Below are 16,774 nucleotides of genomic sequence, written 5' to 3' on the forward strand. Positions count from 1 at the left end.
GTACATTGAAATCTAGGTAAAAGACCTCAGCTTGAGGGTGAGAGGATACTGCGGCCTCATGGCTGGAACATAGACTGTTAAGTTAGGGGAGCAGTAAGTGAAAAAGAGGAAAACGGTAGAACAGTGGTGGGGAGACAGATCTTATGCCACATGATCAAAATATGGAGCTGTGTAAATAGAATTACAGTCCAACCAAGGCTGCACTGTTAGCAGCAGGTTGTGTAGCTGCTGCTGATGTTTCAAAATTCTGTAAAGATATTTTGGATTGAAAGCAAGGTTTTGGTTATCATCACTGTCCTGAAATGATTTTAGAAGATTTATTGCAAGAGTACTATAAATTGAAAATTTTTTATGAATTTGTTTACATCATAACCTTTAAAAGACATGTTACAAATTCATATATTGGTATCCAAATTATTTGCAGTTTGACATTTGAAAGACATACTACAAAATTTGATTAATATATATATGAAAACTCCAGTCTGGTATACTAAGAAATTTATTTGGCATATTCATGAAAATTTATTTGGCCTATTTATGAAAGCTCTCGCCTGAAATTCATATATTGGTGTCAAAATTATTCGCAGTTTGATATTTGGAAGACATACTACAAAATTTGATTAAGATATTTATGAAAACTCCAGTCTAGTATATTGCAAAGTTTGTTTGACATATTTATGAAAATTTAATTGGCATATTTATGAAAACTTTAGTATACTATGAAATTTATTTGGCATATGTATGAAAACTCCAGTCTATTTGGCATCTGTATGAAAACTCCAGCCTAGTAATGTGAATGTGATTTGTTGAATATCAATAGAAAAAGTCCAATCTCATTATGTAAAGAGACTCATTGAAATGAAAGGAGATAATCTACTGTGCACCTGTTTACCAGTAACATTTCCTCAGAGATCACAAATGAAATTTATTTTTTTTGTGTGCAGTAGAGTAGTAACAAAATGCTTAGTCTTTGTCAGCCTTTAGATTATAGGATGTTGATTTGAAGCTTACGTAAAAGATTGTTTACAGGGTAATTTTTCTATCCTAATCAAGTTCATTTTCTAATTGCTGGTGCTTTTTGTAGTTATTCTGAATCCTTCCATGATTAAGCTAACCTGAATTTCCCTTGTCTTATCAAGTGTAAATTTCAGCTAGGATAACTATCTTTTATTTATGAAATCAGTATACCACACATACAATATTTATACAGGAAATTCAATCATATTACTTCTGACATCTCTTCTATGCAATACTGTGCTCTAAAGTGATGTGTTACTATCTAATTTTTTGTCTTATCAGGTCCAGTTATGTATCCCAGAACCTTCAAAATCTTAAATTTCATAATGAGAGAAAAGGCTCACCGTGGCAGCAAAGCAGTTTCATGCATAGGTGAGTTACTTAGTTCATTTATATCAGCTATAATTATGAGATATCACAATACTTTATGGAAATATTATCCGAGTTATATATTTACTTCTTCTGTTTCCCCTTTTAGAAAGTTGGGAAGTGAGTCAGTTGTTGTTCGCTGATGATACAGCGCTGGTGGCTGATTCGGGTGAGAAACTGCAGAAGCTGGTGACTGAGTTTGGTAAAGTGTGTGAAAGAAGAAAGCTGAGAGTAAATGTGAATAAGAGCAAGGTTATTAGGTACATTAGGGTTGAGGGACAAGTCAATTGGGAAGTAAGTTTGAATGGAGAAAAACTGGAGGGAGTGAAGTGTTTTAGACATCTGGGAGTGGATTTGGCAGCGGATGGAACCATGGAAGCGGAAGTGAGTCATGGGGTGGGGGAGGGGGCAAATGTTCTGAGAGTGTTGCAAAATGTGTGGAAGGCAAAAATTTTATCTTGGAAAGCAAAAATGGGTATGTTTGAAGGAATGGTGTTTCCTACAATGTTATATGGATGTGAGGCGATTGCTATAGATAGAGTTGTGACGTGTGGTAATAAAAAGAGTGTGGTTGAGAGAGCAGAAGAGGGTGTTTTGAAATGGTTTGGTCACATGGAGAGAATGAGTGAGGAAAGATTGACAAAGAGGATATATGGACGTGTTGGATGTGTATGTATAGGATATATGCGTGTTGGACGTGTATGTATATACATGTATATGTGGGTGGGTTGGGCCATTGTTTCATCTGTTTCCTTGCGCTACCTCACTAACGCGGGAGACAGCAACAAAGTATGATATATAAATGAATGAATAGATATATTCACTACTGCTTTTCAAGGTTGGGTCTCCCCATAAGCTGTGAAATAATCTCAAGGTTCCCAAGCAGTTAGAAACCATTAGTCCCATACCCTCTGGTGAGACAGCAACAAAGTATGATATATCAATGAATAAATAAATATATTTACTCCTGCTTTTCAAGGCTGGGTCATCCCATAAGCCGTGAAATAATCTCAAGGTTCCCCAGCAGTTAGAAACCCTTAATCCCATACCCTCTGGTGAAGTAGATCTCTCTCACTCTCTCTGTCTCTCTCTCTGCTTGCCACATAATTCTCAGGATTGCAGACCTTTTTTTTTTTTTTTTTTGGTGGGGGGGTATATTTTTGTAACCAAATTGTTCTATATGAATCATCCATGTATTGAAGTTATTGCATTTTAAGTTTTTATCTTTTTGAAGTGGATAGAGACACTTTCTTCCCTTCCTTCCTTCCTTCTGTTTCTCATGTTTCCTGGTTTTGGCCATTTTTCTGTTTAGAAATATGCCTACTGGTATTTTCATTTATTCTTTAAAGACTACAATTTAAGAACACAATATCTTATACCCAGTTTAATTTGCAAGGGAATTGTAAAGGTCACCAGAGACTGTTAAGTGTAACAGACATTTTCCTATACAGGAAGCAGAAAACCTCTCCTAGCAAGAAACATCTCTCACTGAATTAAGAGGTTTGTTTTGTTGGCCAAACATTGCTTACATTTTAGAGCCCATGGTATTAGGAAGGTAGCTTCCACCTTGACCTTTCTAAGAGTCTTTTGGAAAGGAAGTCTCTACTTTGACCTTTTTAAAGAACCATTTAGGAGCATTATCCTCCACCTTGACCTTTCTGAAAAACCTTTTCATGACAGACATAAATAGCTGAGGTCTCTGGAATTTGTCTAGCATATTCATGAACCATACTTTGTTCTAGTTGTCAAGGATCAAGTGGGGCTGCCATCTTTGGGGCAGATAGACCCTAGTGTGCCACAAGATAAAAGTTGAGATAACATTTTTGCCAGACTTTACCCCTTTTTCTGAAAGAGGTTTATGTCTACCCCGCCACCTTCATGTTTGTATGCTCTAAAGATGTGTAGGATGATTTGACCTGAGAGAAATTTATGTAATGAAGAATGATAAACTTTCTATCCAAGACTATGTCCCACTGGCAGTTTTTTTTTTTTTTTTTTTTTTTTTTTGCTTGTGTTTCCCACTCTACTTTCCCCTTTCTTTTGAAAAATCGGGGTGCTGATCATGTTCTCAGAAGAATGGGGCAGCTGGTAGCAACAGCCAGTAGGAGAATGCCATGTTATGATTATGCAGTTTATTAATTTCTTATTGAAGAATGGTCTAAATTTTTCAGTGAGTCATCAATTACTTGTGACTGAACCATGCAAGAGTGACCTGAGCTACAGTCAATATCAACAAGTTCGTTTAGTCCAGCTGTGTCATAAGCTGGCCTCTGTTGGTCAGTCACATGGAAGGGACACTTCTCCTACCAATACGGAAAGCACTACTAAGAAGGCCGCTCCGGAAACCCGAAGCCCTTCCATTTCAGCCACATCACGGCTTAAAGAAGCAGTCATCAGAGGTACTTACAAACCAACATTTGCGGTCTCGTCTGGCAGTTTTAGCAGTCATTTTGTTGTACGAGTTAGTTCAGCCAATAGACATTTTTTTTCATGTTCAGCCAATAGACATTTATTTTTTATTTTTGAAGAAGGTAAGCATAGCTTAGTGTGTAAGTGGAAAAAGTAAGAAGTATCCTAATAAGTGTGAAAGCCTGTTTCACTTAAATGCACTGGACATGGGTTGAGGATGTGTGTGAGTGATGCTGCAGATGCTATATATGCCTGATCTGCTCCATTGATTGGGAATGTAGTAATGATAATAAATAGATAGATAAACATCATTTTGTAACTGTAAAACTAAATGTCATATTAGATATCACTCATGGTTTGTAACTGAAGCCTTAGAACTTCTGTATTTGCAGTCAACCATATTTTAAAAGCACTCCTTTCTCCTCAAAGTTTCCACACCTTCATATAACCATCTATACCATTTAACAGTCTTGATCTTGCATCTCTCATGTGATTCTAGTCAAAGATTCCTCAGTGCCTGAACTTTGTCCAGTCAGTGGTTCCACAGTGCTTGAGCTTTTCCAAGTGAGTCTTGCACGTACCCATCATGTCTAAATTACCCATCCCTAAGAGTATCTGCCACATCCATCTGCTTAGACTTATCATTTAATCCACTCATTCAGATAATCTACCAGGCATTCAAATTTCCATTTGTTATTGTAGGCAGTTACAGGCAATTAAGGTCACATGCATCTTTTGTAGGAATAGATTTTGTAGAATGGGCTCCCATCTCAAGTCATTTTGGCAGAGGCCAAGGGCCACCCAGTTCCCAAGGACTTATCATTGATGCTATAAAAGAACTCACATATTTTTCTTTTTTAAGGTTATCTTCTGAAATTTTCTGTCGTTGCAGTGATGCCTCGGAAAAAAGAACGAATAAAGTTCGACACATCTCATCCATCCACTGAACGAAACTTCATAACCGCTGTACGTGCAATGGCTGAGTTTCTTTTAAAGCCATCTGACTTAGAAAATCTTCGCAAAACCAAGAGACGTTCTCCATTTGAAAATGAACCCCCCATTACTGTTTATTGGAGGAAGGATGTAGAAGCCAAGTAAGGGAAGTGTTTATTTTTTTAAGGTGATGAACATAGGAAATGGATTTCTGCTAAGAGGGCTCTTCATATAAATCATATTGCAGAATATTTCCAAATAAAGTAATTTCTTGAAAGTAAAATGTTTTTAGCTTTTGAAAATACAGTATTAAGTTTGAGTAGTTGAAGGAAGTAACTTGAAAGTCTTAAGATGTGCACCATTTTTAGTATTTTATTTTCATGAATTTTTACAAATAGGGAGATATTTTTGTTTTCATTATCAATCTTATATTCACTAGACGTGGGTATTTTTGATAACTAAAAGCTGTGCAGTATTTTCACATATTTAACTATCTCTAAAGAGTAAAAAAAATGAATGATTTTGTCAGGCACACACGTATGTTATTCCTTTTATTTGGAAAGTGTGGGAATATGTTCAAGTGCCTGATGATTAGACAAAGGTGATAATTATTCTGCTGCATAAGGCAAAAGAAGACTGAAAGTGATTGAGCGAATTACAGAGGAATGTCTCCTTAGTATAGTTTGCAAGGAGTATGGCAGGATAGTGAATGTTTTTGTAAAATGATAAGGAACCCCTTGTTGGTCAAAAACAAGCTGGTTTTAGGAAGAGAAGGGGATGTTAAGACTATCCCTTTGCACTTGTATTAGTAATAGAGAAAGTTCTTTAATAGAAGAAGAACGTGTATTCAGCAAAGCTGCTGGTGAGATTATGGTTGTGCGAGGGAGAAAAATTGAGGTTCACAGAAAGCTCTGGTGACTGAATGAAGAAAAAAATAAGTGTAGATTGTGCAAGAAGCTTATATTCATGAGTCTTTTTTTTCATTGCTCTTTAGTTGTGAAACTCAATGGTATATGGATCAGGAAAGGTAAAAAAGAAGAATGGTAGAGGTAGATAATTTGCATAGTATGGTTGGAATAAGGAGGCTAGATAGAATGGAGGAGTCATAAGATTATGCAGTGTGAAGTCATCATGGAAGTAAGATTCTTAGGATGGTATGGTTGAATAGGACTTATAAAAATAGGAAGTACAAGGAAAATAAGTAGACTGCTGAAGAAGGGTAGATGCTGTAAGGGAGTTTTAGGGATGTTGATGATATAGTTTTAGAGGAAATGCTAGAGTAAGGTCAGGAAGTAGATGCAGTGGAAGCATTTTGTGTGTAGAGGTGTCATGAATGAAGGCCTTGGTCTCACTTGAAGAATCAGCTCAGCTTGCAGAATTAAAAAGTAAGAAAAGCTTTTATAAGTGTAGAAGTCCATGTCTCACTTTAATGTACTAGATTGAGGATATGTATGATAGGCTTCAGAGGCTGTATCCACCTGATCCACCCTATGGAATTGGTAATGGAGTTCATGATACATATATTTGTAGAAGTGATAATTACAAATGGACTTGTATGTACATGGCCATAATCAGTGCACAGTTATTTGCTTATACTAATTTGGCTTTTGTAAAGGAGGGTAGAACTGCTTCACATTTGATTAGATTTGAAAAGCCTGTGTTTTACCAACATGAATATGAGTGACAATATAGTAGTAGTTGATGTTGGTAGGCAGTAACTGATCAGAGAGGTATATTATTGGTACTACCTTTCTGGGCATTTGGAGGGTTAGTGACAGCTGTGTAATGAGCCAGCACTTCAGTGGTTGTCAAATTGCACAGCTCTGACTCAGCTAGCTGTTTTTTATTTCTGCTTCACCCACATGTGGACTGCTGGCATTCTGTCCACAGACATACAGTCTCTCCTAATCACAAACAACACATGACAGTGATTAACTCAAACAACCCATAACTCTAGATTTTTCCTGCAGTGAGCACTATGTACTAGCCCTGCCATTTTGCAAAATAATAGGATAAGATAGAATTGGTAGGTAGGAACATTAGGTAGAAGTGATAGATAGGAATATTAGGTGGGAGCATTAGGTAAAAGTACTGGATTGGAACATTAGGTAAACATATTAGGCAGTAGAAGTTGGTAGAAACATTATGTAGGAGCCTTTGAAGACATTGTGCTCAAGTTGCCAGTGGCCTGTTAAGGGTGAGGCACTAAAGGCTGAAAATTGGCACTGAAGCCCACCAGTTGTGGAGACATTTTTCTTGGCCAACCCCTTGAGGGAGCTCGTGAAGGTAACATTCATCAGAGATATAGATAAAATTGATAGAACTAAAGATGTCACAGAGTAAAGTTATATCCTGCATTTGTGCAGTGTTCGAACATATTTATTCAGTTGATGCTTTAGATATCTAAACAAAGGATAACCTGTAGAGTATTTGGGAATCAGATTAGATCAAGGCTAGAGTCCTAGTGGTATGAGTTTATCATTATTGAATTTGAAGATAAATGATCCCTTTACTTCATTTAGATCAGTTATGCCTTGAATCTGAAATGTCTCATTATAGATTTAATCACATGTTTATTAGTCTGATACAGTAATGGTTAAGTACATAAGTGCCAGATTATTGATAGTGCAGTGTGGGAGCCAGTGGACAATATTGAATTCATTGTTGATCAGCAGTTTTGCAAAAGAGAAGTTGCTGCATGTGAATGTGCTGAGATGAGCAGTATTAGGAAAGTCTCATAATTTTGTGGTGTAGGCAAGTTTGAAAGTTTGAAGTGATTAGGAAACGAATAAAATGACACTTGTGGGAAAGAAATGGTGAGTGAGCAGTTTTGGAAAAGAGGCCTTTGTGTCAAGATACCTGGAAGGATTTGCTAGATAATGGCATAGAGTGAGAGAAAATTAGATTAGGAGAGTGAAAGAGTGAAAATTATTTATGGAAGCACTGCTTAAATGTGCAGGTTGATTGTGTGTCATGTAAAAGGTTGTATGTGAAAAGGTAGTGAGTGGTGGAATGGAGTTAAAAATGGGGTAGATGAGAGTTGTGTTGGGAGATGAACTTCAGAGAGAATCTGTTGTTTTGGAAGTTGCATTGTGTTAGTAGAACCGGATAAAAGGTCAGGGTGACAGTGAGGAAAACAGATGGTAAAGAATATGTGAGGAAGACGGGGAGAGAATACTTTGAAGGACTGCTGAATTTGTTAGATGATGTGTTTGGAATGAGCTGGCATGTAGAATGAGAAAGTCGTGGTAAATGTTTTGATAAAGAGTGTGTGTGTGAAAGCCCTGCATAAAATGAAATGTGAAAAAGTAGCTAAAGTATAAGAGTGTGTGTGAAAGCCCTGCATAAAATGAGATGCGAAAAAGTAGCTAGAGTGGAAGAGTGTGTGTGAAAGCCCTGCATAGAATGAAATGCAAAAAAGTAGATGGAGTGGATGGGATTTTACCTGAGTTTTTCATGAAAGTTAGTGACAGTGCTGTTGATCAGTTATTCTGGCTGTTCAGTGTTGTAATTGTCTAAGGTAAATGTGAAGATCTTGTTGCAAGATCTGGAGAATCCCAGCAACGGGAGCTTGGAAGTGAATCATTTGTTGTTTGCATGTGACATGATTCTGTTAGCAGGGTCCAAAGAGAAACTCCAGAGGCTGGTGTCAAAGTTTGAGAGAGTGCATAAACAGAGAAAGTTGAGTGCTAATATTAAGGAAAGTAAGGTAATGAAGTGCAACTGGATGGTGAGACGAGATGGTTTGAGTTTAAGTTTAAACAGGGAGGAACTGGAGGAAGTCAGTGGATGTGCAGTGGTTAAGGCCATGGGGCTGACATGAGTCTTAGTACGTACATAGTACATTCAAGAACCTGTAGAAGGAGAGGTAATTGTCTGTAAGAGCAGAGATAGGCATGTTTGAAGATATAGTAGTTTTGAATACCAAAGAAAGGAAGAGGGTGGACCTATTGGAAATGAAACACCTGAGGATAGCATATGGTGTGACATATTAACAGTATATGGAATGACTGTGAAAGAGAGATGTAGTGGTAAAAACAATCTGATTGAAAGAGCTGACAGAGTTGTGCTGAAATAGTTCAAGCACATGGAAAGGATGAGCAGAAGAGAACTAAAAATGTATATGTGGAGGGTGCAAGGGTGAAGGGGAGACAAGGATGGAAATGGGAGGATGGAATAAAAGGACCTGTAGGGAATCAGGGCTAAAACATTCAAATGGACAATAGTAATGTACTGAACAGAATGAATTATGTGGTAGTCAGGAAAAGATACTCTCAGTGGGCTGAACCAGGGCAGATGGAATGGTGAAGAACATATACCGAAACTAGTTTTAGACAGGAAGAAGGATCCTTTAGTATTATGTACTAACATTTCATCCATTTTACCCAAAACTATGCCCCACTTCCTTGGACATGCACCCTATCAAAAGCAAGCATAACAAAGCTTGAAACTATTCCAAACTGGGCACTTGAAACAAATACTGCTGCATAGCAACCACAAACATTCAAAACCTGCACAATGAAGCAAAAGTACTTCCAGTGTAATCTATGTTCAGTTTGCTTTGCCCATCCCACCGAACTTTATAACCAATCACCAAACCCCATGCTTCATATTTCAGTGGCCTATGCTTACAGTCCCCTTCATCTCAACAAACATGATATGTACAGAAATTTACAGTAGTGATACGAAATGTACAAAACAATCTTTTACCTAACCTCATCTTAAACTTTAACTTCACTCCACGAGGCATGTTCCTATTGAAAATTGCACTTTCCCATTGTGTTTTAGATACACCTGTCTACCCAACAATTCAGACACTATTTCAGTACATCACAAGACTTCCCTCTCCCAAGATACAGCTTTCATACTGAAGACATTTAGCAAGTTTCCTGCACTGACCTTAGATAGGTACATAATATCACCACGCATCTTGATTTGAACTCCCACTTGGTGGATGTGGCCAGCTTCCTGAGTGCTTCAGGAGCCCCATAGGGGATGATCTTTGGACAGTAGGGTTTGACATGGATGGCTTGTGGTTTTGTATCATTATACGTAATAGGTATTGACTTTATGTGTACGAGACAGCATTATTTGTTTATTCCTCATGTCACCTTGTAAAGGCAAGAAATGCAGTTAGGTATAAAGAAAAAGGCATCTACTTATAACTGCTATATAGAACTTAATATTTTCCTTTTCAGAGCTTTACAAGTGTGGGGAAGCTTAGAAGACTTGGACAAAGAGAGAATCAAAAGGGAAAAGGAATTAAAAAGATACCAACAAAGTAAGTAGTCTGCTGTGATATATTTTTTTTGTACAAAATTTCTTTGCTGTATCTTTCATAGATACTATGAAACTGAAGTGAACAGAAAATTGATATTTGTTATTTATTTATTATACTGGATTGCCATTTCCCACATCAGCAAGCTAGCACCAGGAAACAGATGAAGAACAGCTCATCCATTCATATTTATTTATATCATACTTAATTGCTGTTTCCTGTGTCAGCGATGTAGTGCCAGGAAACAGACGAAGAACAGCCCACCAACTCATACACACATATATATACATAAACGCCCACACACGCGCATATACATATCAACATATACATACACATATGCAGACATTACATACATACACATGTACATATTCATACCTGCTTGCCTTCATCCATTCCTGTTGCTTCCCCACCCCACTGGAAAACATCATCGCTATCTCCTGCTTCATCAAGGTAGCACCAGGAATACAGACAAAAAGACCACAAACCTTCAAACTCAGTCTCTAGCTGTCAATTGTAATGCACTGAAACCACAGCTCCCTATCCACATCCAGGCCCCACTGACCCTTCCATTCATATACACATATTTATATTATATTTGATCACTGCTTCCCGCGTCAGGAAACAAACAAAGAACGGCCCATCCACTCATATTTATTATTATTTTACTTGATCGTTGTTTCCCACATCAGCAAGTTAGCGCCAGGAAACAGACGAAGAATGACCCATCCACTCATATACACATTTATATACATAAATGCCCAGAGACACACACACATATAGCCCATGCCTTGCAACCATATAACATTGTCGGAACCACTATTCCTTCAAATATACCCATTATAGCTCTCCGAGATAACGTTCTCGCCTTCCACATATTCTTCATTGCTCCCAGAACCTTCGCCCCCTCCCCCACCCTGTGACTCGCTTCTGCTTCCATGGCTCCATCCACTGCTAAGTCCACTCCCAGATGTCTAAAACACTTCACTTCCTCCAGTTTTTCTCCATTCAAACTTACCTCCCAATTAACTTGTCTCTCAACCCTACTGAATCTAATAACCTTGCTCTTATTCACATTTACTCTCAACTTTCTTCTTTCACACTCTTTACTAAACTCAGTCACCAACTTCTGCAGTTTCTCACTCGAATCAGCCACTAGTGCTGTATCATCAGCGAACAACAACTGACTCACTTCCCAAGCCCTCTCATCCACAACAGACCGCATACTTGCCCCTCTCTCCAAAACTCTTGCATTCACCTCCCTAACCACCCCATCCATAAACAAATTAAACAATCATGGAGACATCACGCAGCCCTGCCGCAAACCAACATTTGCTAGGAACCAATCACTTTCCTCTCTTCCTACTCATACACATGCCTTACATCCTCGATAAAGACTTTTCACTGCTTCTGGCAAGTTACCTCCCACACCATATACTCTTAAAACCTTCCACAAAGCATCTATATCAACCATATCATATGCCTTCTCCAGATCCATAAATGCTACATACAAATCCATCAGTTTTTCTAAGTGTTTCTCACATACATTTTTTAAAGCAAATACCTGATCCTATAAACAAATATCTGAACTAACCAGTCAGCAAGATGATCACTTTCCTCGAGATATACAGCTGCAATCCCAGTGTCTCTGTCTGCCTTGTCACACTTTATCTTCACTGTTTGATCACCACCTACTTTCTTTTCACCAATCCATTTGCAAGACCACTTTTCTCTTTCACATGCAACTTTAAGTCATCCCACCATTTACTACCTTGTCTCACATACCCAACTCCTGCCCAGTGCATGCTTCACACTTCTCACACATGTCAACACTGCTGACATGCCTCCATTCTTCGTTCATTCCTCTTAGATTCATTAATTTTCGCTTTTTTGCCATTATACACCAACTGCATATATATGATTTCATGAGGTTGCAGTGCTAGCAAAAGGTCTCCTTTGGCAAGGCTGTACCACTGGGAGTACAGTCTCATCAAGGAACCACTCACTCCATAGGAATCCATCATTTCCCCATTACTGAAGGGAGCACAACCTTGGAGCTGCAGGAATTCCTGGAAAGAAGCCCTGGTTAACGCCGTGACCCTTTCTTAGAAAAGGGTCTTAGGGCAGTTATAGATAAATGAAGATATGTGAATAGGGCATGGATGGTGTTTTGTGTGGTGCAAGTGCAGAAGGCAGGAAAGCCAAGGTTATATCTAATGATGTCAGATGAAGGATAAGATTAAGGGGTTTCCTTGTGGATATGTTATAGAGATTAAGGATATTTGATATGTTCGTTTGTTCAAGAAATTTTGTACTGCATGGGCCTTGGAAATGAGTTGTGAGCCATATGAGATGGTGTAAATTAAAGTTACTACAGATTAGAAGATTCAGAAGGGGATTCAGATGGTTTCATTTTGGTATATACTTGGAAAGGCAGAAGGCATGCATAGGCATGTAATTGTTGGCATTCTTTTTTGTTTTATGAACATGCTTTCTGATGTGTTGAGTTAAATTGAGTTTATTTTGTTGTGTTGAATGGATGTCTTAATGTTCAGATGTGCTTATTCTTCAACCATTTACATGTGGTATATCTTTTCTGTTAAGACAAGACTTATTTAATGCAAAAGTTGGAAGATTAATGAAATAGATAGTAGTTGGGTACCTTTTTGCCTCACTTGCATGTGGACTGCTGGCATTCTTTCCACCAGCATACAATCTATCCTTGTCACACATAACACTTGGCGACACTTGCACAACATTCTTGATAACTCTAGAAATATCTGCAAGTATAAAAAGTAGGTAGGAAAATTAGGCTAGAGCATAAGGCAGTAACATTGGTGGAAGAAGTAGTTAGGAGCATTAGATAAAAGTAGTAGCTAGAAACAGTAGGCAGGAACATTAGGTAAATGTAGTCTAAGAGCCTCTGAAACACTATGCTAAATTATCCCTCTGCCAATGGCCTGTTAAGGGTGAGACACTAAAAGCTAAGAAGCAGCACTGGAGGTCTTCGGTTATGGAGGCTCTTTGGCCATGACCACCCCTTTAAAGGAGTTCGAGGAGGAAATTGGCTTCAGGGGTGTAGATAGATTAACAATATTTGTATAGTAACTGGGCATGTGTGATTTAGTGGATGAGAGGTTAGTTTTGGCTTTTAAGTATAAGTGCAATGTTTGAGGGTTTTTTAGCTCGAGTAGTTTTAATGCAATTCATATTGAGCTGCAGAATGTGTATTATGTACTCAGGGGATTTGGATATGTGTGAGATGCTTGGATTGCTGTTTCTCTGGAATGTGAATGGTATCTGTTGTAGGTAGGAGATGGATTTGGTAAGCTTTGGATACAGGTATGGTGTGTTGGTTGGGTTGATTTAGTGGATGACATGGTGAGAGATGAAGATGAAGGATAATGTAATATAAGCAGACCATAGGTCAGGTTGCATATGACGTAGTATCATCTTTTTGTGCTGTTGTTATTTGTGGCATGTGTATATGTATGAGCCTTTAGATTGTTTCTGTGTTGCCAGCAAGGAGTAGGAAGAGGGTTTTGATGACCAGTAGCATCATACCTATTGGAAGGAAAATTGGATTGTGAGATCACAGACCCAGAGTACAAGGGGTACCCTAAGGTTGCACTCCCATTTATGAGGTATGGTAATTTAGACCTACTTGTGAGGTTTAGAGTGGCATAGACATGAAGATCCAGGCACTGCACAGGTTGCCTGTAATAACTCCAGCTACAATGTAATCTTCTTGTCAGTTGAGGGAAAGGATGGTTTAAATAGATTTCAACTCATTGGAGTACTTACCTCTGAACACTTACCTAAAGATTTTGCCTTAGGCATAGCTTGTCTTATTTACAATGCTTTTTATATATGTACAATGGATGCCAACAGTATAATTCTTTAACCCTATGTCCTTGAAATAAAAGAAGTATGCAACTTAATAGAGATGTAGTTTTAAGTTTTTCCAAATGTTAATAGCATATTTTCTGTGGCCCAGGTTTATGTTTGCTACGTATGTTATTATCTTAAGATAGTCCTCATCCATGTTTTACTCAGGATATTTCTTTAAAAAATCAAAACTTTTGTCTTTCTTATTTCTTTAAAAGTTCCTTGTGTCATACCAAGAGTGTAGGTTCATATTTTGCATATGATATTTGACATCCTGACAACTGAGAGTTGTATAGCTAAATATGAGATAAGTGAGTTGTATCCTGTGTATAGAACAATTTACAGTAGATTTTCTCATCTTACTATCTGGCTCACAGAAGAGGTTTTGATTCTGTAAGAGACTTTTTTGAACTTCAGACAGGTCACCATACTTGCCAAATCCAGTTTCATTACTCACTTCTGAACAGTTATTATGTGTTGTATGTAGATCAGAGAAGGCTAAATGTTAGGATTGTCACTGATGGTAGGCTATAGCAGTGTAGGAAGATTTTATTATTTTTTTCATACTTGTTTACCATTTCCCCACTTTAGTGAGGAACTGTCTGGAAGAAATGAAACAACAGCCTCATTTGCTCACATACACTCTTAAGCTTTCATGAGTAATGCACTGAAACCACCGTCTGCCATTCACAGCCATTCTCCACAGACCAGTTCCATGTTTCCCCTCATTGCTTTTCTTTTCCCTGATTCTGCCTATTGACAGCATGTCACTCCTTATATCCACATTGTCTAGTTTGTACACCTTTCACCCTCCAGAATGTTCAAGCTGTGGCAGCTTAAAACCTCTTTCACTCCATCCATATATATCTCCGTTACTGTCATACCTTCCATTCCCCCTTCAGTTCTGCCACATTGATTTTTTCTATCAGTCTTTCTTTGCTCAACTTCATATGTCCAAACCTTTGCAGCCCATCCTGGTCAGGTCTCTAAATCAGACCACATTTACTGCAACGCTTGGTTCTTTCTCTCATTTCTTACATGAGTAACCCCTATCACACCACATATTTTCCGGAGGCAATATGTTGCCAACATATCCACCCTCTCCCATTCTTTTGTAAAATTCAGGGCCAAAAACTTGTTTCCTTGCAACATCACTAGGATTGTTTACCTTTAGAAATACCCATTGACAGTGACAGCATGTCACTCCTTATATCCACATTGTCTAGTTTGTACACCTTTCACCCTCCAGAATGTTCAAGCTGTGGCAGCTTAAAACCTCTTTCACTCCATCCATATATATCTCTGTCACTGTCATACCTTCCATTCCCCCTTCAGTTCTGCCACATTGATTTTCTCTATCAGTCTTTCTTTGCTCAACTTCATATGTCCAAACCTTTGCAGCCCATCCTGGTCAGGTCTCTAAATCAGACTACATTTACTGCAACGCTTGGTTCTTTCTCTCATTTCTTACATGAGTAACCCCTATCACACCACATATTTTCCGGAGGCAATATATTGCCAACATATCCACCCTCTCCCATTCTATTTAAAATTCAGGGCCAAAAACTTGTTTCCTTGCAACATCACTAGGATTGTTTACCTTTAGAAATACCCATCTTTGCCTGACGTATACTTTTCAGTGCATCAGGACCTTTGCCCTGCTCCATTATTCACTTCAGCTGCTATGGTTTCATCTACTGTCATGTCCACTCCAGGCACCTTGAAGCACTCCCATTTCCTTATGGTTTTCCCCTCTCAAACTCACACCCATCATATCTTACTTCCTCCCTTTGCTGGACCCCATTACCGTACTTTTTTTCACATTGACGTTCAGCTTTGCACATTCCTCCAAACTCGAACAACTTCTGGAGTTTTTGCTCGAGTCTGCTACAGTGCCATGTCATCTGCAGACAGCAACTGATTCACCTCCCAGGCCCCCCTACCCCAGGAATACTTTAAGCCTACCATCTCTTCAAGACCTTCGCATTCACCTCCTTTATCAGTCTGTCCATAAACAGAGTAAAAAGCCATGATGATATCACATGCCCTTAATGCAGACCCATCTTCACTAGGAACTTCTCACTTTCCTGCCCTCCTACTCATACATATACCTTACTTTCCTGATTAAAATTCCTCACTGCACCTATAGGCTTTCCTCCTAATTCATTGTTTGTAGCACCTTCCATGAGGCATCTTTATCAACCTTGTCATTCTATTTCTCCAGGTCTGTAGTTGCCACATATAAATCTCTTTCCTGGTCCACACATCCTTTGCCACTCTTGAAACCACATTGCTCTTCATTCTTATGTTCTGTGCATGCCACTACCCTATCAATTGTCACTTACCCATACATCTTACCAGATATATTTAGCAAGTGTATGTGATGTGAACATTAAAGATTGTTTTATGAACTCTGTAATCCGAACATTTGACATTTATGAATGTTAGTAGTTCACTAACTGTTAGTACTCATTTATATGTCATAAAAGCAGAGCTGCTGTTCTGTAGGTTTGGAACTTTTCCTTAGATATATCATGTAGAATGAAACCAGGATGGGAGTGACAGGCATGTGTCCTCAGCTCATCCTTTTTATGATCAGAAAAGTCTCCTTCAGAATCAAATCAATATTTTTGTAAACTTGTTTTTTATTCATTTGATGAATTCTTCAGCTTTTGTTTTGATTTTATAAAAAATGATGAAAACCATTTGAGTAACTTTCTTTGAATTATAGGGAATCTAGTGAACTCCAGTTCCTATTGAATGTAGTGCACTCCAGCACTCGAGTTCACCACTTATGGAGACTCTTTTGCCGTGACCACCCCCTTGAGGGAGTTCCCGAAGGGAACGGGCTCAGAGATATAGATATAGAGAATCTACAGTAAG

The 16,774-nt window shown here is 38.3% G+C and overlaps 1 protein-coding gene across 10 annotated transcripts in view; it reads left to right on the top strand.

The window, feature by feature from the left end:
- ZnT49B (Zinc transporter 49B) overlaps positions 1-16,774 on the top strand; it is a 43,134-nt gene that overhangs the window by 3,409 nt on the left and 22,951 nt on the right. For 9 of the 10 annotated variants that reach the window (XM_071694036.1, XM_071694037.1, XM_071694038.1 and 6 more), the window contains exons 2-5: positions 1,300-1,389; positions 3,558-3,785; positions 4,688-4,889; positions 9,927-10,009. In XM_071694036.1, the coding sequence (XP_071550137.1) occupies positions 1,300-1,389; positions 3,558-3,785; positions 4,688-4,889; positions 9,927-10,009 (603 nt within the window). Of the gene's footprint in view, positions 1-1,298; positions 1,390-3,557; positions 3,786-4,687; positions 4,890-9,926; positions 10,010-16,774 lie in introns of all 10 variants that reach the window. The other variant, XM_071694041.1, reaches the window with a different exon arrangement.

Source organism: Panulirus ornatus, chromosome 56, assembly GCF_036320965.1.
Source record: "Panulirus ornatus isolate Po-2019 chromosome 56, ASM3632096v1, whole genome shotgun sequence".
In the NCBI taxonomy this organism is placed as follows: domain Eukaryota; kingdom Metazoa; phylum Arthropoda; class Malacostraca; order Decapoda; family Palinuridae; genus Panulirus; species Panulirus ornatus.